The 27,179-nt window shown below is 36.3% G+C and overlaps 2 protein-coding genes and 1 pseudogene across 3 annotated transcripts in view; 1 reads left to right on the forward strand and 2 right to left on the reverse strand.

Moving 5' to 3' along the window:
• HSF2 (heat shock transcription factor 2) overlaps positions 1-1,520 on the forward strand; it is a 46,366-nt gene extending 44,846 nt beyond the window's left edge. For both annotated transcript variants that reach the window (XM_066248463.1, XM_066248464.1), the window contains 2 exons: positions 96-180; positions 554-1,520. In XM_066248463.1, coding sequence (XP_066104560.1) covers positions 96-180; positions 554-843 — 375 coding nt within the window. In that variant the 3' untranslated portion in view covers positions 844-1,520. The remainder of the gene's footprint in view (positions 1-95; positions 181-553) is intronic.
• A 686-nt stretch (positions 1,521-2,206) lies between these two features.
• On the reverse strand, positions 2,207-26,531 carry SERINC1 (serine incorporator 1). The gene is made up of 10 exons (XM_066248466.1): positions 26,373-26,531; positions 19,843-20,004; positions 16,699-16,868; positions 10,434-10,513; positions 10,049-10,186; positions 8,595-8,764; positions 8,401-8,491; positions 5,855-5,999; positions 5,519-5,749; positions 2,207-3,723 (listed from the first exon to the last, which is right to left on the reverse strand). The coding sequence occupies exons 1-10, from the start codon at positions 26,409-26,411 to the stop codon at positions 3,588-3,590; spliced, it is 1,362 nt and encodes a 453-aa protein (XP_066104563.1). The 5' UTR covers positions 26,412-26,531; the 3' UTR covers positions 2,207-3,587.
• LOC136316410 (ADP-ribosylation factor-like protein 2-binding protein pseudogene) lies at positions 10,521-16,450 on the reverse strand (annotated as a pseudogene).
• Positions 26,532-27,179: the final 648 nt, after the last annotated feature.

The following is a 27,179-nucleotide window of genomic DNA, read 5'->3' on the forward strand; positions in this document are numbered from 1 at the left end:
TTCACAATATTCCCATACCAGTTTTTAATTTTTTTTGCTATTTTCAGGAACATATAAAATATGAAAAGGTATTTTTCATCTTATTTTTCTTTTAGTCCGAGAATAAAGGATTAGAAACTGCCAAGAACAATGTAATTCAGCCCGTTTCAGAAGAGGGAAGAAAATCTAAACCCAAAACAGGTAAGTATAAATGTAGTACTAGTTTTTATAGATTTTAAAATAGGAGTCCTTCATAAAAACTAATGTATGCTAATGAAATCCTATGCATGTGTGAAGGTTCCAGCATAGAGAAAATTGAATTGATGAGGTAATAGTTCTGAAAATTTTTGTTGCTTTTTAACTTGAGGAAAACTGAAAGGACCCTCCTTTTGTAACTATTGAACGAAAAAGACTAACTTTTCTGACTTCAACGTTTTTTAATTTACTGGTACAAATATTCTTTTGCTGGTTTAGTGATTGCATATATGCACATCTGTTTGTTTTTTTTCCACTTTTATCTTGAACCTCTGTATAAGCTGGTGTTAACAGTGCTTTTTCCTAATCTTTATTGTAGATAAACAGCTTATCCAGTACACTGCCTTCCCACTTCTTGCATTCCTTGATGGGAACCCTTCTGCTGTTGAACAGGGGAGCACAGCATCATCTGAAGTTATGCCCACTGTAGATAAACCCATAGAAGTTGATGAGCTTCTGGATAGCAGCCTGGACCCAGAACCAACCCAAAGTAAGCTTGTTCGCTTGGAGCCACTGACTGAGGCCGAAGCTAGTGAAGCCACACTGTTCTATTTATGTGAACTTGCTCCTGCACCTCTGGATAGTGATATGCCGCTTTTAGATAGCTAAATTCCCAAGACGTGGACTCTATATGTATATATTCATCAAAATGATGAACTATTTATTTTAAAGTATTTGGTACCTTTTTTTTTTGGTAAGTTGTTTTAATTGGATACTGTGGAATCAAAAGCACCTTTGCTTTTCTCACCATACACTCTTGCAAAGCTTTCAGATGTTACTCAGCTATGTAGGTGTACACAATTTAATGCACATTATTGTCATATCTTTAAGTTGGATTCAGATGGGCATTTTTCTCCAGTTGTAGTAAATTTGAATTATTTTTTATATATATGCCCATTAACCTATTAAACTTTTGTTTTACTTGTTTGCTGCTGTCTTGTTTGCATTGAGTGTAGGTCACTAAAATTAATGGTAGAACTCCTAAAGCTTTCTCTGTTCCAGTTACTTTTACTAAGTATTTTTCACTTGGCTTATTTCTAAAACTGGGAACATAAAGTGCCTGTATCTTGTAAAACTTCATTTGTCTTGGTTCAGAGAAGTTTGTTCATGTTCAACAGGAGAGGCAAAGTGTACATGAGTGCTTGCTGTCTGATATGGTTCCAGTTCTGTATACATAGAAGGGGGTTGGGTCGTTGTCAGCCCAGTCCACCTAGTTGGACTAGTTTTAAGTAAGTTTTTTGGTTTGTTTTTTTGAACCATATTTAGTAAAATAAATAAATGTATGTTACTAGTGTCTGTTATGTGTCTTCTTTGAAGGTGATATGCACATGTAATATTTTCCCTTTTCATAGGGAGTAGATAAACTGTAAACTGTATGTTATCCATTATTCTTAATGTGAGTTACACCATGATCTTCGTGCCTCATCTCAAAATACAGACTGTATTGCAATAAGGGAGGAATATAAAGCCTCTCAACTTACTGTTTTAAGAGTTCTGTTTAAAAATTATAGTGGCTTGTTTTCTATGTTTCTAATAAAGAACTGAGAGAAATATGCCTCTCATTGTTCCAAATGAGTAAAGAACATTTATCACTGTATGCCATTAAGGGCCTACAATTTTTGTCCTGAGATGAAAGAAAGTCAGGTCACTTCCTCAGTGCTCAGAGGACTATGGAGACAATGTAAGACAAGGCTGCCTCTTTCTTTTATCACTGAAGATTCAGGCAGGGGGCTGGAAGCAGTATGGTTAGTATGTGAATATTTTATAGAGCTACCTGATGAGGAATTACACAGATAGCTTCCCTATGGGTCATAGTTTGTCCTTTGATATCTCACAATTTCTCTAATAAAGATGTAAAAATTCAAAGTAAATAGAATCTAGCACAGAGGGATAGGAAGCCCTTATACACATGAGGAAAGTAGGTCTATTACAGCCACCTAAATTAGAGTTGACAAAGAATTAATACCTTGCATACTTTCTCTGAATTCATTTATTTAGAGAAAGTACAATCACTCAGATCAATACAGATTATTATGGACAATATCAATACAGAATAAAGTTGAGGAAGTTACATTTCACTTAAATAAATATAATTAAAAGAAGCAAATGTAGATTTTAAGATTAATGCACAAGTAATTGAGTTTCTATAATGTTACAATGCTTGATTTTTAAGATTATAACATTTTAATTAAATGGCAGCAGATACAAAAGCATTTTAAGCATCTTTTGCACTGTATAATGTACTATAAGCAGGAGTTTATTCTATAGCATTCCAACATTCTCATGGCCTCAGTTTACACATAGAAGGCAAGCTGGACAATAGGAATCCACATCACATAAATTATCTACCACTACACAGGTGTAAAGTCTGTTATGCATGTATTTTGAATAGAAATTAGTTTTGAATGCCAGAAAGAATGTCAGCTATTTTTGGCAGACTTAGGACTTCTCAGTTTTGCCACTAACTAGCTCCCTGAGCTGTTTAAGTCTGTGCTCCAGTTACTTCATGTTTAAAGCAGGAGGACTGGACTAGATTTGTCTCTTAAGTATCTACTGAAGCCTAGGATTTTACAGTTTCTTGCTGTCAAGTTTACCACATTTGATTTTCAAAACAAACCTTTAAAGTGATTTTCTAACATCTTCGTTGAACCCATACTTTTGCATGTTTATAATAAAAAAAGCTGACTATGTTGGTATGGAAGGCCATCCTTGCTCAAGGAAGATTATAACCTAATTGAATATTCAATTTAGTACCCACCACCAATCTGAATTTCTCTGAAGGCTCTGTCTCAATCTCTATCATAAACCTACAGTTGTCCACCAAACATTCCCTACCTGTGTAAGTTTCCTATGTATATCAGGAGAAAAACTGAAAACCAAGAGTTTTCAGATAACTGTTAAGTGACTTATATATATAATTTTTAAATAGCCATGTCCTTTGCACCCTCCCATAGGGCAAGGCATGAAGTTTTCAAAGGCAGTCATACACTTGCTTTTATATTTCCTAAGACAGCTTAAGATCTAACACAATTCCAGAATCAAATTTTCAAGTAGTTTGTTTTTACTATTATTTTAACAAATACAGAGCAGGAGATAAACCTAACAATACCCATTTTTCCTAACATCACCATACTCATAAAACCTTTGTGATTCATTCTAACACACCTATCAATGCACTTGGCAAGAATATAATGAATAAAATGGCAAGCAGTAAAATCTAATTCATGCCAGAACACTGCAGAAGTTTCATGGGAAGCACACTCATACATATACACAACTTTACAAAAATTGGGAATACTGTTAATTTCAAATAAGCAATGATAAAATTGGGACTTTCATGCCAGAAGTCCTGTTCAGTCAAAATCACGATTTGTAAGAACAAGTGGAGCCACCAGTGTCCAAACATAAAGTATGATGCCAATCCAACTGGAAGAGATTTTCACCCACACAGCTGTCCACTGACTCTTCATCTCACGAGAAGGCTCATATCTGAAATTTAATTTAGAGAAAACAAAGAGGGAAGTGTTGAATATCAGCTATCAAGTTACTTCATTACTTCAGAAGTGTTTTTGTATTCAGTTTCTGGTAAGATACACTGCTCACAAAAATTAGCATTTGATTTTTTTTTTATTAAGAATATCAGAAAAGCAAGTCAAAAAAAGTTGTTTGATGATACAAATGACATGCAAAACCAACTTTTATTTCATTGGTGAAAATGCATTACACAAAAGGCTGAAAATACTGGAGTATTCGCACATTCCCTGATCCCTTAATTTTTGTGAGCAGTTAGTTGTGAAGGTAACTATCAGTAATATTCTTTAAAGGAGTAAAAGACATAGACTTCCCTCTAAAGTAGCTTCTTTTACACAATACTCAAGAGATTTTTTGTGTATTTCTAGGTTAGTAGTAAAGAGATAGCAGAGAAATGGAATGTGACCTTGGATAACTAAGATGTAACATAGTTAACAGTCCTATCCTGTATAAAGAATATAATCTGTTCAACGCATATATGGGGAACTACCCACACCCCTTCCTGTCTTAGATTTAAGACTGGGAAGGAAATATACCCCAAATTTAGCTGATCTTTGTGTCAATGAAACACACCAAGTATATTTTTGATCTGAAGTCTTAACATTTACTCATCACCTGCAAGCCAGAGCTGTGAAATGCTGAGAACTATGTGGATTCTTACAGTTTAATATATTACATTGTAGTTTTTTTATTTTTTTTAAGGAGGGGAGATAGTAAGACAGACTCCCCGTATGCACCCCTACTGGGATCCACCCAACAACCCTGTCTGGGACTGATGTGTGAATCAGCCAAACAATTTTTAGCACCTGAGGCTGACAGGCTCTGACCAACCAAGCTATCTTCAGTGCCCATGGCTGATGCTCAAACCAATGGAGCTACTGGCTACAAGGGAAGTGGGAGAGAATGGGGAGACGGAGGAGGTTGAGAGAGGGAGAAAAGCAGATGGTCACTTCCCTTGTGTGCCCTGACTAGGAATCGAACCCAGGAGGTCCATACCCCAAGCTGATGCTCCACTAAGCCAACCGGCCAGGGCCCAGAAATTTTTTTTAAAATGCTTATTTTTCAATAATAAACGGCAGTAAAGGCTGCTCACAAAGAAATGAGGCAGAGTAATTTTTTATAACTTTTGCTGGTATTTAAAGTCTTATTATGAGTTAAAGGTTTTATGCATCAAAAATTACTAAAAACAGAACTGTCCAAAACATATAGTTCACCTGGATCTCAAATCTTTCAGTAATCATTTGGACTAAATTAGAATTTTTGAAAACAAAATATAAATAATATAAATTGCTACTTTACTCTTATCAGAAAGATATATATGGTTACCCCATAAATTAGCTTTGAAGACTTCTAAGGATACATGTACATTAATGTATTCACACTTCAATTTTAAAGCCTTAATGACAAAATTTGAACAAAACAAGAGGTGTTTTGTTGTGTCTTTTGTCAGGAATTGGTTACAGTATTTAAAAAATAAGGAAAAATAAACTGTTGGACTAAATATATCAACATGTATTTCTATAATAAATATTAGTTTCATGAAAAGTTCTATTTAAATCTCACCAAGATTTGGAAAAGTTCAATGTTATTGCAAAAGCATGTAAGTCTGCATTTCGCACACTGATCTCACTATTCATTTAGCTATAAGTTTTGAAATACACTGAAGGATTAAAGTAACTTCATACCATGTTTTGCAATGGAATTAAGAAAAAGCAGAATTTCCACGTGCAAAGTTTTCATAAAATATAAGTACCTGTACCAGTTGGTAAGGGTCATCATAATATAAAGGGAAGCCAGGAAAAGCATGAAGTGAAAGAAGGAATAACTGTATGTGACACCATCCCTTTCATTATCTACAGCTCGGTGAACATCATCTCCATCCTCAAGTGATCCATCACTTCTGGCTCCACCATCTTCTATTAATGTTGATTCATCACTTGTTAGAGTCAGTTTATTAACCTGACTATTGTTTGAAGTACGGATGCTGAATGAAGGACAGTTTAGGAAAAGAGAAGAGAAAGGGCATTAAAAAAAAGATTTACAAATTTATATCTAGACTTCTCGTTACAAAATCCATAACTTTTCTTACCTTGAATAAAACACACACAATAAAAAGAGGATTAGTCCAATAATTCCTTGAGCATGCCACCACTGGACAGACTCCCCATCCTTTGAGACAGTTCTTGTTGTATTGTACCCAATTATGCTTAGTAGACTTGGGTTGCAATTTGTTTCTGGAATGTAAATGAAAGTCAAAAATGTTAGTGTAAAAATTTTATTTTTCAAGGTGTTAACTAGTTCTTTGTAACTACATATACACTTACAAATTCAAAGAGATTCCTGGAAAAGGACACAAATTTAACAAAATGTTTTAAGACAACTTATATTTGTATTAATAATGAAAACTTTCAAATTTTATATTGCTAATTTTATAGAAGTGCTTGAAAAAGTTCATTTCATTTTCAACCTCATGAAGGAGCTGAGATATTATTAAGCTCTCTATAATAAATCTGTAGCTGATTTAGGAATAAATTCAAGTGCTCTAAACCAAAATGCATTGGCTTTTTACTATATATCGTATATATAAGGTCTACCAGAAAGTTCTGTCCGTTTCCATCACAACAAGTTTCTACATGTAAGCTCCTGTTTATTTGGCGCATGTGTGCCTCTCTATTTTTATCACTTAATGTATACATACTGATGTAGCAAATTAACTAAAAGTTGCTTCACGTTAGTCTTGTGTGTGAAGCGATAGTGTACCCATGGCTACTGATCAAGTTCATTTATGCCACTGTAATTTTTACGAATTTCAACAAGGAAGAAATGCTACAGAAGCATGTAGAAATTTATTGAAAGTGTTTGGTGAAGGAATAATAACCGATTATCACTTGTTTTTGTCCTTACAAAATTTTTTGAAGGGCAAAAAATTAAAAAATGAAGATCTCAATAAGCACTGGTTCGATTTTTCGCATGAAAAGATAAAACATTTTTCAAAAATGGGATATACAAATTGCCCTCACGCTGGCAAGAAATCATTAATAATAATGGCAATTATATTATTTAATAAAGTTTATTGACGGTGAGAAAAAATTGTATTTTGTTTTATTCCAAAAACGGACAGAACTTTCTGGTAGACCTTATATATTGTGACATACCAATAGTGATTAGTGACTTGATGAAGTTTATCAGTCTCTCAAGCAAGATAGCTTACACATAATACCAAGTTATCAAAATTGTAGCAAATGCTATGTGAAAAGAACTAACCTATAATGGCCTGATGCTTATTCAGCTTTTTAACTCTTCTAAGAAAGAAGTAGGGCTGATACTCAGTTGTTTCCAAAATATGTTTTTTTACCCCAACAAAGTCAGATGTCAGTCACCATCTTTTTTTTTTTTTTTCCCTGTATTTTTCTGAAGCTGGAGATGGGGAGAGACAGTCAGACAGACTCCCGCATAAGCCCGACCGGGATCTACCAGCACGCCCACCAGGGGCGATGCTCTGCCCCTCCCGGGCGCCGCTCTGCTGCGACCAGAGCCACTCTAGTGCCTGGGGCAGAGGCCAAGGAGCCATCCCCAGTGCCCGGGCCATCTTTGCTCCAATGGAGCCTTGGCTGCGGGAGGGGAAGAGAGAGACAGAGAGGAAGGGGGGGGGGGTGGAGAAGCAAATGGGCGCGTCTCCTATGTGCCCTGGCCCGGAATTGAACCCAGGTCCCCCGCACGCCAGGCCGACGCTCTACCGCTGAGCCAACCGGCCAGGGCTGTCAGTCACCATCTTAATGAAAATGATTCTCATCATAAAGCTATTCAGATAAGGATAATCTCAAAATCAAATTACTAATAGTTTTTCTAACCACTTATATAGACAATATTATGAATCCTTCTCTAATATACTAAAAACAAACCAAAAACCCACAAGAAAAACAACCACCCTTTTTTCCAACTAGTGATAAAGCACCTACAGTTTGTAAACTCTATGAGATTGAGGTAACATGTTCTATAATTATTTTAAAGGAAAAAAGATCATTGTCTTTTCAAAATATAGCAAATTCCTCAACCAATTTGTTCCACCTCAAATGATATATTGGCTTCTATTCCCATAAAATGCAATGTAATGGATCTATATAGAGATTCATTACAAAGCTCAATTATTTTCACTTGGAAGGTAGTCACAAATAGAATAACTTAAGTGAAAAAATAATATTACAACTGAATCAAGCATTTAAACCACTTTTTATTTATCACAAGCACTATGCAAATTAGGCATATTTCTTATAATGTTCATAGACTTTCATAAAATTTTATTGAAAGAAACTAAAAAATATCTAACAATCCATCAAGTAGTCTTATTTACATGCTCTTTATTCTTCTAGGAATACGACTGCCTTCTGTCACTATACAGTTGACCTCCCTCACCCATTTTGCCCTCCCTCTAACATCCCCTGCCTCTAGTTACCAATCTATTGTCTATCTCTATGAGCTTGTTCTTTCTTTTGTTTTTTATATTCCACATATGAGTGACATCATATAGTATTTGTCTTTATTTTAAAATAGCTTAATTTCACAAAATAATCATCTTTGAAAGGGAGAAAAGTTGCAGGATTGATTAAAAAATAAACCCAAGCAAACAATACATACCTGGTTCATTGGTCATAGCAGACCATGTCAAATACATTGTGTAGATTGTAATTACTGAAGACTGTAACAAACCAGATCTTGGCTGTGATTCCTACAGAAAATAACATGGAGATAAATATTGTAACATCATTCAAGACTTAGGAAAACTTAGAAAAATAGAAGCTTCATGCAAACTAATGATATAAAGAGCATACTTGGATTTTTGGCAGTATTGACATTACAGAAGCACCAAGGCAGAGGAGCATGTTGACACTGATGAATGCTTTATTTTCTGAACAACTGGCTGGATGAGTATAGTAAACAAAGAACAGGACGATAGCAACTAAAGACAGCAGATAATTCAGAGCTGTAGCTGATAACAAAGCTGTGAAGAAATATAATTGGACATTTAGATTTTATCACAAACAAATTAGGCATAGAGGCCTTATAAAAATAATGTACTCATATATTTAAGCAACTAACATTGTCAGCATTATGCAGGCTGTAAATGTAGGGGAAGAGATTAATTTTAAACTTAATTTTAGAAGAATTTTATCATCTTTACAAATAGCTCACTATTATACGTTTCCAAGTTAGGAACATACTAATATGATTGTTATTAATAGTAATAACTATATTAGAGTTTACAAAACATTCACATATGCTAACCATTATTTTCAAAATATAGAGAAATAACTAGAGGGGAAATGTTAAGATTTTTTTAAGAACCATAATTGTTTAAGCTATAAAGGCATCTGAAACAAAATTATTTTTATTGTCAATGCTAAGCCCATTAAACAGTACTTTTCAACTAAAATCTTAAAAAAACTTTTTTTAAAACATTTTTGTTATGAAAGAGTAAGTCATTACTTAAGACGGTAAACTAAGTTTCTTCTATATGTAAATTTCAAAATACACACGCGCTTTAGTTTTTATGTTAATGTGTGCTCAGTATACCTGTATATGTGCCTCAAAATTCCAGGCCCTGAGTACACAGTAGAGAACAAAACCAAAACTCTTATCTTAGACTTTGCATTAATGACTGAGGTATTTCTACATAAGTGAATTTTCCAAATGACTAAAGCTTATTTCTTTGAACACCAAACTCTCCTTATTTTAGCCACTGAGATCAAATACCACAAATGAGTTGTGTGAGAGAAATGTCAGGCTAGCTTTCACTGATTTAAAATATATTTTTGTTAAAACTCAGATCATTTCACATAAAACTAGATTTCTGGCTTCTCTTGAAAAAAAATTAAAAAATTAAACAACAGTGGGTTCAGACTTCCACAGGGCAACTACTGGATGGAAATGAGCAGTAGCTATACCCTTCAGGTAAGGCCTTTATACTCTCCAATTCATCAGTCTCTACTATTTTCACAAGGATTGAATGTAAACTTAAACCTGGCTCTCTTCCCTCATTTTTGTTACCTACTGTGTAAACATATGAATTTTCATGTTTTACAGTATAACCATATGACTCAAGTTCATCATTATTAATAAGCACTGGTTACAATATTATAAGAATTCCCTTAGTGTTACTAATAAATATAAACCTCTTAACTAGAAAACTAACCCCACTAAAATCATGATTTTCCTCTAGTTTATACATCTATTCTCAGCTTCAAAATTCAACTATCCTGCAGATATTCTGTAAACAAAAACTTACCTGCGTACCAACATCTTGAATTTCCTTCTTCCATTTTTTCAACCCATGATTCATTCCATGAATGGGCAAAATCAATAAGTAAGACTAGCTGTATGAGGATGAAGCAAAAGGCACCTGCCATGCCTACATAAAACCACACTGAAAAGAAAAAAAAAAAAAACAGAACACAAATGAGTAGCTGGTTCAGTTTCTATTATTTCATTTACACAATCACAATACACAAAGAGGAAAATAAAATTTTATACAAATGCTTGAGTTTAGCCAACTGGGAGAAAACAAAACAGAAACAAGCCGAAGTTATAGTTCCAGGCAATTATTTCAGTTTCTTTAAAAAAATACCAACACCACACACACATATACACATGCACACAAAATGATTTCTTACCAGTTGTAAAAGTTCCTTCTGGAATGAAGAAAGCCCCAATAATAATTGCTATTGCTGCAGCAAATTTAAAGAACCAGAATCTAAAACAACAGGAAATATTTTTTAATAATACATTTTCATTCAATAATTTCATATATAAAATCTTATAAAAACATCTTAAAGAACAGCTACACTTTATGTGACTGTTCTATTCCCCCACCGATATCCTGAAAATGAGAAGTGAAGACCATTATGTCAACTGTTTTAGAACAATTTTAAGAAAGATATTTTTGTCAATTCATTATAATAAAATGAGAGTATCTTCCATTTCACAGGTTCATTTCAGATAGTGAGTGCAATAATTTGTGAAAATGTAAGGTGCACTGTATAACTAAATAGGTTTGAGTTTCTTTTATTTTTTAAACTCACAATACGAAAGTACTAAGCACCATTCCCAGCACAGAAAACATACAGTCTATTGCTCATCTTTAAAACCAGAACAGTCAAGTGAAAAGTCAGTACAGATCTTATTTTTACTTAAGCCAATGTACTAAATCAAAGCAGTCACGTGACCCACAGTACTGTTTGCTATCTGTACTCAAACTGCTGAGCTAGACCAGTGGAACACTGTCTTCGTAGAAGACTTTGACAGGAAGAATTGCACAGCCCTTTTCCCCAACAGAAAACCTAACATACTGATGTACACAGGAGGGCTTTAGAGCAAACCTCACGAACATTTAATCTAAGAAAAGGATATCTCTTATGCTTAAAAGAGATTTTTAGAAACCATGGGACTACGTCTGGAACAGCACAGAAGATACAGTGATACAAGGACTGCAAATGAAAGACTAGAAATTGATTTTCACGTGTAGCTTTTAGGAAAAGAACATCTTTTTTCCAGCAGGTTCCCAGCTAAGAATAGCTGTGATAACAAGCTCCAGAAATCTCCAGACAGGCATCTGGCTTGAGTAACACCCAGATAACAGTCCCAAACAGTCAAAAATCCGATTTAGGATGGAAACTTGAATGCATGTAAAAAGCTTTGAATGCATGAAAGTCTCATGCAAAGCCTGCTGAGACAAAGAGGTTGGGTAATGGTGAGCGCTGACACATCTGGGAAGGCCCCGAGGGGGGATGCTGGATGTGGGCTTGGTCCAGAGAAGCCTGACTCAAAAGCTCCTGAGCGAGTTGTCTACTTGGGGAGGAATATTAGGGTTACTATCCCAAGGTTTTTCAGAAGGAACAGGTCCCAGGAGGGTCAGGTGATTTTTTGACCCACCAATACTTAACGTCAATGAAGAGCTGCAGTACCAAGCCAGTCTTTCCAAGATGTACTCTTCTGTCATGAGCTGAAGCCTCTCCCAGTCTACTGGGCTGCTGCTATCCAGAACAATCTCACTGCCTGGAGGTGGGACCTAGTGCCACAGACTGCTCTGGGAAGCCAGCAAAAAGAGTGATTTACACAACGAAGTCACCATTAAATCACCACTTAAATCCAATCCCCAGTCTTCTTCTGCTGCTCTGTAGTCCAGAAACATTTCTCTAAAAGTCAGAAAATCAGTAAAAGTCAGTAGCATGTCAGATATGTCATCAGCCACGTCATCTTTTTGGTGCTGTGAAGTTCTTGTCAAGGCCACCATGTTAAATCCAGGAATCTGCTCCATCAGCTGGTCTTCAATACACTTTCTACCAAAAAAATATATTTGCTAAAAATAGGCGTGTAGGTGAATTTATTCTCTTCTGTGTCTTCAAATTCCTGGTAGTACAGTACTTGTTCTTAAAATTTGTAATAACTGGAACTCCATGATAATGTCCTCTAAATATCCAACCCACAGCATCAAATTCTGTATCAGAGGCAGAAGAGACAGTGCGAAGCTCTCTCCCTCTAGGACAGGGGTAGTCAACCTTTTTATACCTACCGCCCACTTTTGTATCTCTGTTAGTAGTAAAATCTTCTAACAGCCCCCAGTTCCACAGTAATGGTGATTTATAAAGTAGAGAAGTAACTTTGCTTTATAAAATTTATAAAGCAGAGTCACAGCAAGTTAAAGCATATAATAATAATTACTTACCAAGTATTTTATGTTGGATTTTTGCTAAGTTTGGCAGAATAAATCTTTATAAAACAACTTAGCATAGTTAAATCTATCTTTTAATTTATACTCTGGTTGCTCCACTACCACCCACCATGAAAGCTGGAACACCTAATAGTGGGCAGTAGGGACCAGGATGACTACCACTGCTCTAGGACATCCATCGCTGCTGTAGCTGTATCCACCCCGCATGGAGTGAGCTGGTCCATAGGCCTCCTTCCCTGCTGGTGGTCGTGGCCTGGCCTCCATTCTGCTCCAAAAAGCCCCAACTGGCACAGAGGAAGCCTTGCTGCTGAGGCCAAAACCAGCTCTTTGCCGATTCAAGGCCCAGCCAGGTCAGCACCTACATACCACCCTGGCCTCAAGAAAACTGGAGACCAATTTCCCTGATGAATGTATATGCAAAAATTCTCAACAAAATGTTAGGAAAGCAAATTCACAAATACAACATCCTTTCATGATAAAAAACACTCAACAAATTGGGTATAAAAGGAATATATTTCAACATAATAAAAGCCATATACACAAAACTCCTAACATCAATCTCAATGGTGAAATAACAAAAGCTTTTCCTCACAAGCAGGAACAAGACAAGGGTTCTCACTCTCATCACTATTAGTCAACAGAGTACCAGAAGTCCTAGCCACAGCAATGCAATAAAACAAAGAAATGAAAGGTAGCCAAATTGGAAAAGAACAAAGTAAAATTGTTATCTGCAAATGATACGATCTTATAAACATAAAATCCTCAAGACTCAACCAAAATCTAGGAATTAATCAACAAATTTAGTAAAGTTACAGTATATGAAATCACCATATGAAAATCAGTTAGTTCCTATACACTAACAAAATATCTGAAAATAATTTTAAAAACTATCTTAATTCACAACAGCATCAGAACCAATAAAATACACAGAAATAAATTCAGCCAAAAAAGTGAAAGATCTGCATAATAAAAACTACAAAATGTAAAGATACCTGGTATTCATGGTTCTGAAGACTTCATATTGTTAAAATGTCCATACTATCCAAAGTCATCTATAGATTTCACGCAATCCCTATAAAAATTCCAATGGTATTTTTCACAAAAATGGATTAAACAGTCCTAAAGTATTTACAAGACCACAAAAGACTCCACATAGCCAAAGCAATAGTGAGAAGGAAAACAACGCTGGAGGTATCACACTTAGTGGTTCCAAACTAGACTACCAATGGGACAGAGCAGTGCCTAGAACTTAGCCCTTATCTATATGGTCTTTAACAGACAATCTTGGGAAAACTGGACAGTCACATGTAGAAAAATGAAACTGGACTCCTATCTTACTACTCACAAAAATTAACTAGAAATGGAGTAAAGACTTAAACCTAAGACCAGACACTGTAAAAGATTACTAGAAAAGCTCCTTGACATTAGTCTTGGCGATGAGTCTTAGAATGAGACACCAAAAGCATAGCAACTAAAGTAAAATCAAACAAGTGGAACTCAGCAAACTAAAATGTTTCTGCATAGCCTACAAAACAACAACGAAATGAAAAAGCAGCCTACAGAACAGGAGAAAATAACTGCAAAGCACATATTGGATAAGGTGTGAATACCCAATATACATAAGGAACTCATACAACTCATTAAGCAAACCACCTGATTTAAAAAAGGACAAAGGCACTTTTTTCCAAAGAAATACAAATAGCCAAAAGATACATGAAAAGGTACTCCATATCACTAATGGTCAAGGAAATGTAAATCAAAACCATTATAAGATGGATGGACCTGGAGACTATTATGCTAAGTGAAATAAGCCAGGCAGAGAAAGACAAATATCATATGATCTCACACATATGTGGAATCTAATAAACAAAGTGAACTGAGGAACGGAATAGAGGCAGAGGTGGGGTCACAGGGACCAGAGGGAAGGGGGATTCGAGATGGGATCAGAGAAGGTGAGGGATTAGTAAAATTATATATACACAACACAGAGATACAGATAACAGGAAAGCAAATCACAGAGGGAAGGGGGAGGGAGTTAGGGGGCGGGGGCAAAAGGGGTGTAAATGGGGACACAGGGGTGGGGGTGTTATATTCAGTGGGACACTTGAATCCATGTTAACATAATAAATTTAACTTAATAATTAAAAATATATATATCATTTCATGCCTGTTAGAATGGCCATCATCTAAACAAGAAATAATGAGTGTTGGGAGAATATAATAAAAACAGGACCCCTGTGCATTGTTGGTGGGAATGCCAACTAGTTCAGCCACTACAGAAAACAGTATCAAGTTTCCTCAAAAAATTAAAAATGTTGTACTGAAACCAGCAAGAGTATACAAACCAAAGTACAAATTTAAAGGAGTCTTTATTCAAAGCTGGCGACTGCATGGAGACCTAAGTCAGTCAAATCATGCAGCCTCAAACAGTTTGAAGTTAGCTTTTAAAGACAAAATCACATACTGACTGGGGTATGGGGAGGAGGGGGAGCCCCGAAAAGCATAGTACAAAAGCAATAAAAGTCATTAATCTCGCTAACAAGCTCATTAAATCTTACTGACTTGTTACAATGTTTATCAATAAGATCAATTTAAAGAAAAATATTTCTAAACATGAAGACCATAAGTTTTGAAGATGATAACAGTAGTGATACATTTTTTTCTATCCCTAACAAAAAGATTTCTAAACATTCTAGGGTTTACCACCCCTGACACATCTGCAATTTGGCAAAACAAACTTCAAGGCCAGGAGTAGGGAATTTTAGAAAAAGTAAGTTCTGGGGTAACTTAGAGTTCAAGATGGAGGAGAAGCTAAATAAAGTTACTTATGCTAAGAGCCTTTTAAAGCTACCTTATTGCTAAAAGCTGTTCTTTTCTACATTTCACAAACATTTAGAAAAGTAAGCACACTGTTTAGGAATAAAGTTTTTCATTCTGGCTGCACTGTATGTCAAAGAAACCGAGTTGTTTTAAGTAGTCAGACTGGTCGCCCAAAAGCTAAGAAGAAAAAGAGTAAGTTCCTCATTATATTCACAGATGTGGCAGATCCCCTCTTTAGGATGAAAATATAAAATATTATGTATCAGAGATTATACTGGTAGATAGATGACCAAGGCTTGTATTTAACACTTCTATTTCCAAAATCTGACATTCTTAAGTAGACAAAAGAGAATGTCTTATCATTCATGAATAACAAAATAATTCAACAAACTTTGTTTATTTTACTTTAATGTTTATTAAGACAGATTCAAATTTACTTTGAAGAGGCTACCCAGACTCTCACATTGAAGTTTACAATCATGCACCACATGATAACATTTTGGTCAGCAGACAAACCACCCATAGACAGTGGTCCTCTAAGATCACAATGGAGCCAAAAAATTTCGATCACTTAAAACACTGTAGCTGTCATTGTGTTGTGATACAACACATGACTCAGGTGTTTGTGGGGATGCTGGCGAAAACAAACCTAGTATGCGGTTGGCTGTATAAAAGTACAACACATACAATTATATACAGCACAAAAAATAGACAATGCCAATAGAACCCTGTTCCTGGTTTTTACTATACTATATGCTTTTTAAAATTTTTCAATTACAGTTGACATACAATATTATATTAATTTCAAGGTATACCATATATTTTATTATACTTTAGAGTGTACTCTTTTGTACTTATTGAAAAAAAAAAGGTTCCCATAGATCAGTGTATTGTTATGCTGGCAGCAGCCTTGACTGCATTATCTTCTCTTGTGTTTGATTTAATCTCGTGTTGTTTTGTATATTCCATGTAGCCTACGTGTACAGTGTTCATAAAGGCTGTCAACAGCACTGTCCAAGGCCTTCACATGCACTCATACCCACTCCCTGACTCACCCAGAGCAACTTCCAGTCCTGCAAGCTCCAGACATGGTAAGTGTTCTATACAGGTGTACCATTTCTTTTTTATCTTCTGTACCATATTTTTACTGTATTGTTTCTATGTTTAGATACACAAATACTTAGCAGTGTTTCAACTTCCTACAGTCTCAGTACAGTAACATGCTGTAGAGATTTGTGGCATAGGAACAATAGCCTACTTGTGTACTGAGCTATCCTGTCTTGCTTTATGTATGAACACTCTACAATGCTCGTGAAACTGCTTAACAACACACTCCTCAGAGTGTATCCCCATCGTTAGGCAGCATATGACTGCATCCAAACACTTACCCATTGTGCACCACAGCTCTAGGATCACTGCTGCTCTTCACTTTGATCATCAACAGAGACAGGAGAAGGTAGAACATAGCCAAGCCAAAGCACAACCGGTATACAGCTTTGTAGCCAACCAGAATATTACAAGGGACGACACCCTTTTCATTCTCACAAAATCCAGGAATCTAATATAACACAAAACAAGAATTTGTGATCCAGAACTTTTCAAGTAAAAATAAAAATTCTGTATAATCAAGTAGTTTAAGAAAAGATTTGGAAAACTAACGTTTGCTTTTTAGTTTACACTGAATGTGTAATCAAGGTAAATCGGGAACGTTTTCATAGACAAAAGTTTAATTATTTTTTTCACTTTACATGAGCACATGATAAACTCCAATTCAAATCCTAAAGAGAATATTTATTTTGACCTGTAGACTTTTTCTAAATTATTTAAAACTTACATTCTGTGATATACCGAATTACCTATATAAGAGAAAAATACAATCAAAAAAGTTTAAGAACTATAGAGTAACTAAGTCTGTTTTTAAACCCTAGAGTTATTTCTAATAATGAATAAACTTAGATTAACATAATTGCTGGCAGATTTTATTTTTTAACTTAGAATTGAAAAAGGCTGATGACCATTTCAGAAAGTCACATGGAATTAGACTACAAAAAAATATTTTTAAGGAAAATAAAATGGGAGTAGTCCTCAGAGCTACACACATTATTGGTATGTATGAGAACTTAAGACTTCTATTTAAGCTATGAAGGCACTACTTCCTTTTGCTAGTTCCTGCAAAGTCAGTAAGCCTCTTTCCGGTCTCACTTAAACCCTATCTTTCCGATCCAGTCTAAACCTTATGCAATATGTACTTACCCATAATTGCTTGCAACATGCACTCACTAGCACCCTTAATTATCCACTCCTTTATAGCAGCAACCACCTGGCCAATTTCCATCATTAAGTTAATTCAGCCATCTATATTAGTCAGGTTAAGCTGATATAGTAAAACCTTGCAAATATCAGCTCAAAACAACAAAGGTGTATTTCTTGCTCATATACCTGTACATAATTGGTCCTGAGTACTAGAAGCCACCATCTCAAATGATGTACAGGTTGTGACAGAAAAGAAAGGAGCTCTTGCATAAGGAAGTAGAAGCTGACAGGTACCATGTCCACTCACAACTCACTGACCAGTGCCAGGGACATGACCCTACATATCACGAGCACCCTAGGAAACGCAAATCTTCAGAAAGCAGAGAAGGAGAAATATTTACTGACAAGAAGCAACAGCCATCACCTAAATAAACCATTATTACTACGATCAACTGGATTCACGACAAAACCCAATGAACATCTTATGGCATGTTTTCTGCTTATACACAATACCTGAGCATCCAGATGTGCCATGTACAATGCTAGTTACTTTCAAAATCATAATTTCCCAAACTTTCACCATTTTTCCTCACCCCAAAGCCAACCCCAAATAGACAACTGTATGCTTTACAATGGGGGTTCTCTAACATAAATACTCTCTCCCAACCTCAAATTTTCTATTTTCATTCGTCTTGCCTTGAAGGACTGCTAATTTCTATATCCCCTTCTCTTGATCCCCTTCTTCTTCCTCTTCCTCTCTCTCCCCCCCACACAGATGAGATCTCCGATCTTTGACTACTCTCAAAATACAAATGATCAAATCTCTCCATTCTACAAAATCCTTTCCTTAACTCAGTTTCCAGCTAAGACCAGCATCTTCATAACGAAAACTTCATGATAAATGGGCAGTTTATGCTCACTGGACCCACAGCCTCATGGCCAGCCCACTCCTTCCCACTCGCCTCTGGCCCTCCCACCCTAAAGAAACTGCCTTTTTTTTAAAAATTTTTTTATTTATTCATTTTAGAAAGGAGAGAGAGAGAGAGGAGAGAAACAGAGAGAGAAGGGGAGGAGGAGCAGGAAGCATCAACTCCCATATGTGCCTTGACCAGGTAAGCCCAGGGTTTCGAACCGGCGACCTCAGCATTTCCAGGTCGACGCTTTATCCACTGCACCACCACAGGTCAGGCCGAAACTGCTTTTTTAAGACACAGTCATGTACTGATTGTCCAGTACTCTCCCTAAGGTCTGCTCAGTACATTCTCTTGCTTATTCCTTTTTTCACTGTTTCTTCAGAGGTTTCCTTTTCTCGACAACCCAACTTTCTTTTTCAATGTTACACACCCATGTTTCCTACTTCCTGCCTCTCTCCCTTTCTCTCATTCTCAGTTCAGTACCCCAAAGTCAACATGTTACAAACTATAATAAACTGTATCTTCCTCACCTCTTTTTACAATCCAACTCCGTGAAAAATACTTTAAAAATAAAATACCCTTTATTTCCTTCAGTTAACAGCAATCGTTTCCTCCCAGTTGTCTAAGAGACCAGAACCTGGTTATAATCCTACCACTGCCAATGTTTAAATCCAGATCCAGGCATTTCTATAATAAAGTCTATTTTAGGTTCTCTATACACCTCATGTTACATCACTGCAACCACCTCCACACTTAATTGACTTCCAATTATCAGATCAATCTTCTAAAGCATGTAGTCCACTCAAAATAGCTCTTTATCCTCATTTAACTTCCTACTTCTCAATCTGAATACAGAAGTTCTACTCATTCTCAGAATGCCGTTTTCCATAAGACCCACTGAGATTGACATTTAGTTCATTAGAATTACAGGAAGTCCCTGGGTTATGAATGAGATAGGTTCTACAGGTCTGTTCTTAAGTTGAATTTGTATGTAAGTTGAAACAGGTACGTTTACCCATTAAATGCAACTTGGACAAATGTTTGTCTTAACAGAGCATTTACTTTACCTTTCTGTGCATATAAATATTTAAATGTCTTAAAACCAAGAGAACCTTTCTCATTAGTATTCCAAAACTGCCTATACTTACCTCCTCTGATTACCACAGCACATTTTCTATACCACCATCACAGAATTTAACAAGCTGCCTATACTGTCTGTCTTTCCTAAAAAATTATGAGTTATTAAAATTGGGATTGTGTATTATCTTACTTTGTACATTATTCTGTTTCCAATGCACAAAAAGTCAGTTCTATGCATGCATCCACTATAGGTTCAGTTAATCAATAAAAAAAAAAAAGACAAACCTTATTCAGTTGTTCTTCCATTCCTGGTATTAACATTACACAAGCCACACACACTCCAACAAGCAAGAAAAGTGCATAGATCAACCTAGTTACAGTGGAGTTGTTTCCACTAGGGCAGCATCGGCACAGCAGACACGGGGCACTGCCACACAAACATGGTATCTGAGAAAATATTAAAAATCAATGTAGTTAAAAATGATACAGCGAAAATTTATATTCTATCCATTCAAAAAAGAAAATGAACTGAAGTTAAGATAATTCCCAGGGATCACTGTAAATTTACAAAGCTTAGTGGTAAAATGCATGAGAGCATGCCCATGCCTCTTTCCTCAGGCATGTACTCTGCTTCTTCCATCCTAAGCTCTAAGCATCCCAAAGAGACTGGCACCCAGGAAAGCAAAGTGGCGGCTCGTCCCAGGCTCACATCCTCATCCTGTCTCCATGGGCCTGTCCTTGCCTTACTGTCCCAAGATTTAATACACTTACTCTCACTTTCAACACACACAAACCTTAGTAACTTCTGGGTTAGGGTAGAGCAGGGGTCTCAAACTCACGGCCCGCCGAACAATTTTGTGCAGCCCACAGACTAATCCACAAAGTTCAAAATATTTTGGATAAAATTAAGTAAGCCTAGGGGCCTACTTGTATTTTTCATTTCTCTAGCATCCTAGCTAGATATTAGCTTAGTTAACAGCAGTTGTGATGCGAACTACAGTTTCTGGTCGTTTTGTGACACCGAGTAAACTGCATGTACGATTGTGCTTGTTGTACTGATTTTTTTTTTTTGTTTTCAACTGCAGTGAGAAAAGTGTTTCGTAACAGTTGCCTTTTGTAGACCTAGTGCAGCCCGCGGAATGGCTGTGATCTCGCTCTGCGGCCCACATGCTGAGTTGAGTTTGAGACCCCTGGGGTAGAGCAAAGTCAAACATAAAAGTGTCTGCCCCAGTACCAAGCAAAATGAATAAAATCAGTTAAAACAAAAAAGGGGGAAAATCACCAGCAGCCATGTTTAACTCGGGAAAAATAAAAAAGGAATGACCTTTTCATGATCACAAGTCCATCTCTCCCCCTCCTGCCCTTTAGAAATCATACCGGTGGAATTCACAAAACTTGACGAATCCTCAAATACTCCAGAGGAAAAGAAGTGAATTGGTAGTATCCTTATCTTTTCCCTCTTCTGACTTGGTGGTAGGGATAATAGTTAAAATCACTACTATAATTGGGCAAAACAGGATAAATGAACAACTGAGGCCAGCTACCTTTACCCAGTGTAAATGCACATAAACACAGGCCAAGATAACGTTAACAGTGTCTAGACTTATACCCTACTGCCTTAATCAATGGAAAACAATAAATGAAAAATGATTTTCAGAAAATTAACAACAGGCAATGCAAGGCAGTAATTTCTAAGGAAGGAAACAAATGAGCTCTATGAGTGGCCCATCTTTCTGCTTAGACAGTGCAGGGAGTAGGATGCAGGCTGAGACCAGCCGTCTATCAGGGTTGAGAGTTCAGGGAAGTAAAGACAGTTTCTTTAGGCAGAATCCGAGAGAGGAAAAAATTACATAAAATAAGCCCTGGAGATGTGCAGAGGCTTCAACTTGAGTCTTAGAGAGAGTAGTGAGCGGTGCATACATTTGAAAAAATTACCCACAGGGGCAGGAAGTGTGAAGAGTTGGTATCCCCACCTGCTAGAATGAAAAATCCCTGTAATCCATGAGGTATTGAGCAGACTTATAAGGGTATTTATTACTCAGTACTAGAGAAAAAAAATCAGCCATAAAACTAAAGGCTATTCCAGTCTCACTTAACAACATCTAAAAGCAAGCATCAAAAAGATAAAATTCAAAGTGCAAGAGTATTTTTTAAAAATAGAAATATAACCAGCACCTATCAAGGTAAAATTTGCAACACTGTCAAGTATCAGTTGACTATATTTAGGTGGATCTATTTCTGGGCTCTCTACTGGGTTCCACTGATCTATTTGTCTATTCTTTTGCCAATACAGCACTGCCTTAATTATTACTATAGGTTTACACTAAATCATGCTGCTGGGTAGTGTTGATCCTACAACTTTGTTCTTCAGTATTGAGTTGGCTATTCTGAGTCTTTTATATTTCCATATAAACTTTAGAATCAGTCTGTCAGTTTCTACACAATAACTTCCTGGGATTTTGATCGAGACTGCATTGAAACTACAGATATTTGAGAAACTGACCATCTTAACAACAGTAAATCTTATTAATCTATGAACAGGAAATATCTGTCCATTCAAGCTTGGCTCAACAGAATTCTGTAGTATTCTTCTTAACAACCTTATATATACTTTATTAGATTTACACACAAGAATTTTGTTTTCTGGATGCTGGTGTAAAAGCTATAGCGTTTTATATTGAAAGTTCCACTTTTAAAATTGCTGGTATACAGGAAAGTGATTTACTTTTATGTATTAACCTTGTTTACTGCAACTTTGCTATAACTGCTTACTATTTCCTGGAGTTTCTATCTTGATTCTTTTGGATTTTCTACATAGAGCATAATGTCATCTGTTCACCTGTACACTTTTCATTTCCTTATCTTATTGCACTAGCTAGAACTTCCAGAACAATGTTGCAAAGAAGAGGTAAGAGGAAACACTCTTGGCCTTGTAACTAATTTTAGTGAGAAAAAGCAGCTTTGAGTTTCTCATCAAGTATGATTTTAGCTAGAAGTGTTTTCTTGATATTCTTTAAACTTGAAGAAGTTCCCTCTATTCTTAGATTATTGGGAATTTTTCTCATGAACAAGTGTTGAATTTTGTCAAATGCATTTCCTGCATCAACTGATGTGATTTTTTTAAAGCTTGCTGATGTGATGAATCCATTAATTGATTTTGGATTATTGAACCAGCCTCCCATACCTGTTTATAGCAGCTTTATTCATAACTGCCCAAACCTGGATGTAACAGAGATGTCCTCCAGTGGGTGAATGGACAAATGAAATGTAGTACATCCAGGCAATGAAATATTAATCAGTGCTTCAAAAAAAAAAAGCACTATCAAGCCATTAAAAGGATATTACTAAATGAAAAAAAAAATAGTATGAAAATGCTACATATTATATGATTGCCACTGTATGACATTCTGGAAACGGCAAAACCATGGAGACAGTAAAAAGATCAGGGACTGGGAGTGGGTGGAGGGATGATTAGGCAAGGCAAGGAGGACTTTTCGGGCAGTAAATCTATTTTTATGTTCCTATAATGGAGGATACATGTCATTATACATTTGTCCAAATCCACAGAATGCCAACGGCAAAAGCTAATCCTAATGTAAAGTACAGACTGAATGATCATGATGTGTCAATGTAAGTTCTGTGAATTGTAACAAACATACTACCCTGGAGGAGAATGTTGATAATTAAGGCAGCCATGCACACATAGGGACAAGGACTATATGGAAAATCTCTGTATCTTTTTCAATATTTGTGAACCTAAAATTACTCAAAAACACAATCTTTTTAAAAGAACATAAAAAAAAAAGAATAACACTGTTATCAGGTGGAATTTAGAACGGGATGGCAAGGCTGATTAAGCATTTAAAAATCAACCAATGCAATTCATCACAGTAATATACTGTTAAGATGCAGAAAAATCATTTGACAAAATTCAATTCCCATGACAAAAAAATATATGATATATATTTCTGCAAACAAGGAATAGCATAAAGGGCATTTAAAAAAATCTATAGCTGCCATCCAAACTTTATGGTGAATGTCTGAATAATTTCCCCTAAGGTCTAAGACAGGGCAAGGATATCTGTTCTTACCAGTTGTATTCAAGTCACACTGGGAGGTCCTAGTCAATATAACAAGGCAAGAAAAAGAAAGAAAAGGTATAAAGGTATACAAATTTGAAAGAAAGAATAAAACTGTTTCCATTCATACCTAATTGTCTACATAGAAAATCCCAAAGAATTTACAAAATGCTACTATAACTACAAGTGAGTTTAATAAGGTCATAGGATATAAGGTCAATGTACACTTACCAATCATATTGCCACATACTAGCAAAAAAACCCCAACAAAACAAAACCAAAAAAACCCCAAACCAAAAAAACTGGAACTAAAATTAAACAAGCAGAAAGAAACACTTAGGTATGAAACAAAATATATACTAGATCACTAATGATAAAATTAGAAAACACTAATGAAAGAAGTCAAAGCCCTAAATAAAAGGCACAATACACTGGGTTCACTGATTGGAAGACTCAATACTATTAAGATGTCAGTTCTTTTAAAATTGATCTATAGATTCAACTCAATTTCAATCACAGTCTCAGCAGGAATTGGTGGAAATTAATCACCAAAGAGCCATCCATGAACCAAGGGTTATGAATCATCTAATTCTAGGCCTTTTAACAGCAAATAAATAAAGAAATGAAAAAGAAATAAAAATGAAATAAAAAATTTAACACTCTAATCTCTACACATTACATGTAATTTTTCTTTTTTACTTTTCCCATAGTTCAGAAATTTCTAGTTGCTTTGTTATTTAGAAAAACTTTTACAAATATTAGCTAAAAGAAACTTAAGCAAATGAAGAATGAAAGTTTATTTAATTCTGACTTAACTGCTCTAATTTAATAATGTGAATACTTTTATAAATTTGAATAAAATTTAAATTTGTCAATACCTCTAAGAGCATACTGACTGCTAAGACTAGAAGAAATGGGTTTGTACATTACAAGGCAAAGTCCCCTTCAATTGCTGTAGAACTGTACTAACAATTGAACAATTCAGGAATAAAGAGTCAAAGGCACCTGGGAAAAAGATGATCTGAATTGCATACCATACAATGAATTCCTAGACAGGCCACAATAACCTAGAACCATGAATAACCTTGGTCACCTAGCCTCTCCATCTGCCAGAGATCTAATTACTAGAAGATAAGAAAACTGCCTCTTTGTTAGTATCTTTTCAATTTCCCTTGGAAAGACAGTATTAATTCAGTTTTGTAGTCAACAAAGGTGGAGAGCTAAGTTTTAAAAACATATACAGAAACTATCATTTTCCCAACATTGTTCACTAAAGCTATTCTTTCTGATTTAAAACACATATAAAGAAATATCTTAAAACTTTTTAAAAACTGTGATTGTCCTTGAGGTAAAAAAAAGGTTGGCTCATCACTGATCTAGAGATGAGAGCGAAATGGAAAACATGTACACCGCCTTTTAAATCTTTCCTATATACAAACATGCCCCCTTGAAAACCGAACAAAATCTGACTTGATGAATCAAATTATAGGACATCTCCCCCTCCCCCCAAAAAACAATGAAAACAATCTAATAATAATCATTTATTATTTTGTAATGCATTTTATTTATTACCCTATATATTTGCATAAAACAGTCAGCACACAGGTCGATCCTCTAATTTTTGTTTTTAGATAAAAATATACCAAGAATCCCTGACCAAACTGAGAACAACCTAGGTTGTAGTAACAACGTTCACCTATTAGTTTATTATAAATATTTAACATTTATAATTCAAGTCATAACATGAACTTTCGAAAACAAAAACAAAAAACGGCGATGTAAAATAATCAAAATGTTGGCTAATGTATATAATGAAGACATCTGGAAAGTCAGACAAGCAATTGTTAGAAGTGGAATTTACAACTCACGTATTAAAGAAATATTATTTGAATCCGAATATCTCAAAATTACAAATATCTCTACTAACTGTAATGCCAACGTTTTGTCTACTTTTATTTGAGTGTGGTTATTTTAAACTAAAGTTTATTTGTGCCATCTCAATCAAGAAATCTCGCCAATAAAAGGAAAAATGGTTTCACTCTAACAACGCTATCTAATCAAAATGCAAAGTACATACAATTAAACGTCAAAAGACACAAGTTAATTTAATATTGTAGAACCGACCAGCTTTCCCAGATACATATATTTCTTGAGAAGTACTGTAATCTCTTCATACCATGAAGGTCGAGGACTCAGTCGCAAGACAGGACTATTTATTTCAAAACTCGATTACTACAGTAATACTACAGCCAGGCTGTCTCAAATAATCGTAGTCCGAGCGACAGAACAAAGAGACCGACATGCCTCCAGGGATGACACTGCTGCAGTCTGGGGTCGCGGGGAAGTGATGACCGGGAGAGACGAAGCACTCCGGGGAAGGAAAGGGCCTGAGAGCTCCGCAGAGACGGCCTAGCGCTACGCAGACACGGATAACCACAAAAGGAGCCTGGAAAAGGGTGCGGGCGGGCGGCTCCCAGCCCGCCCCGACGCTCTCCCCGTGGGAGTCATCGTCCCATCTCCAGGCAGGCTCCCACGGCCGCCCGGTCGGCTCTTACAGGAATCAGAGCCCCGAAACTGAGTCGGAGTGACCAGCGAAAATAAGGAGAAAATGGGGCCGCAAGGCACTCCGGGTTGGGTGGGGTGCCACGTTCCCAGCCGTCCTCACGCAGCCCACCCGGATCCCTTTCCCTTCCGCGTCCCACGCTAGCCCCCCGAGGCTGCCCAGAACCACCTTACCCAGCTCGCCACCGAGCACAGGCCCAAGACGCCCCCCATCTCCAAAACGTCGCAGGAGCAGCAAATGCCAACAAAATGGAGACAACGCTTCTCCTGCCTTTTCTGGCTTATTTACGATCTTCGAGCCCCTTCCGGCGCAGAACCTACCCCGCCCCTCGCTTTGCGTCACGTCCTCTGCGGCCTGGGTGGGGTGGCATCGCGAAGTGGCGTGTTGAGATCGCGCATGCGCAAACGTGGATCCTGGGGCAGTTCATTTCGGAGAATCTTCTAATACCCTGGGTCCAAAGTGTCTGGCTAATGCAGGGCTAATCGTAGTTTGCCAGAATTAGAAGACAATGTGAGGAAAAGTCACCTTTACTTACTTCCTATATGAATTTGATTAGTAGAGGGTAGAATTTGCCTTTGCAGTCACAGCATCTTTTATTGCAACCCAAAGTCACCTCCTACCAATTATTTATTTAGTGCTTAGGCCTTAGATACTAAGGATTTCAGTGGTAAATAAAGCAGTAAACTAAGGTGACCAATAGTCCTACTTTACGGAGGACAGTCCTTCTTTTGTAAGTTCCGTCCTCCCTTGAAAAGTGTCCTCCTACATGTCCTCTTTTTTGATATTGGAAGACTAATCTGTAATTGTCTGTATTCAAACGATGCAGAGTCGATCCATTGCATGTGATGTGATGTATTTGTATCTGAATGAGTACTTTTTTCTTAAAATTATTATTAAAAATAGGCATGTAAGCATAATTACAATATAAAATATTACAAATGTTTTTATTATGCATTTATCATATTATAGTGTATTATTGT

Source organism: Saccopteryx bilineata, chromosome 12 (genome assembly GCF_036850765.1).
Source record: "Saccopteryx bilineata isolate mSacBil1 chromosome 12, mSacBil1_pri_phased_curated, whole genome shotgun sequence".
NCBI lineage: Eukaryota > Metazoa > Chordata > Mammalia > Chiroptera > Emballonuridae > Saccopteryx > Saccopteryx bilineata.

Coding starts and splice junctions, on each gene's coding strand:
- SERINC1 (XM_066248466.1), bottom strand. CDS start 26,411: ATGGGGGGCGTCTTGGGCCTGTGCTCGGTGGCGAGCTGG. Junction 10,514..16,698: donor AGAGCTGTGGTGCACAATGG/GTAAGTGTTTGG, acceptor CTGTTGTTTTAG/ATTCTGGTTCTTTAAATTTG. Junction 8,492..8,594: donor CAATACTGCCAAAAATCCAA/GTATGCTCTTTA, acceptor TATTTTCTGTAG/GAATCACAGCCAAGATCTGG.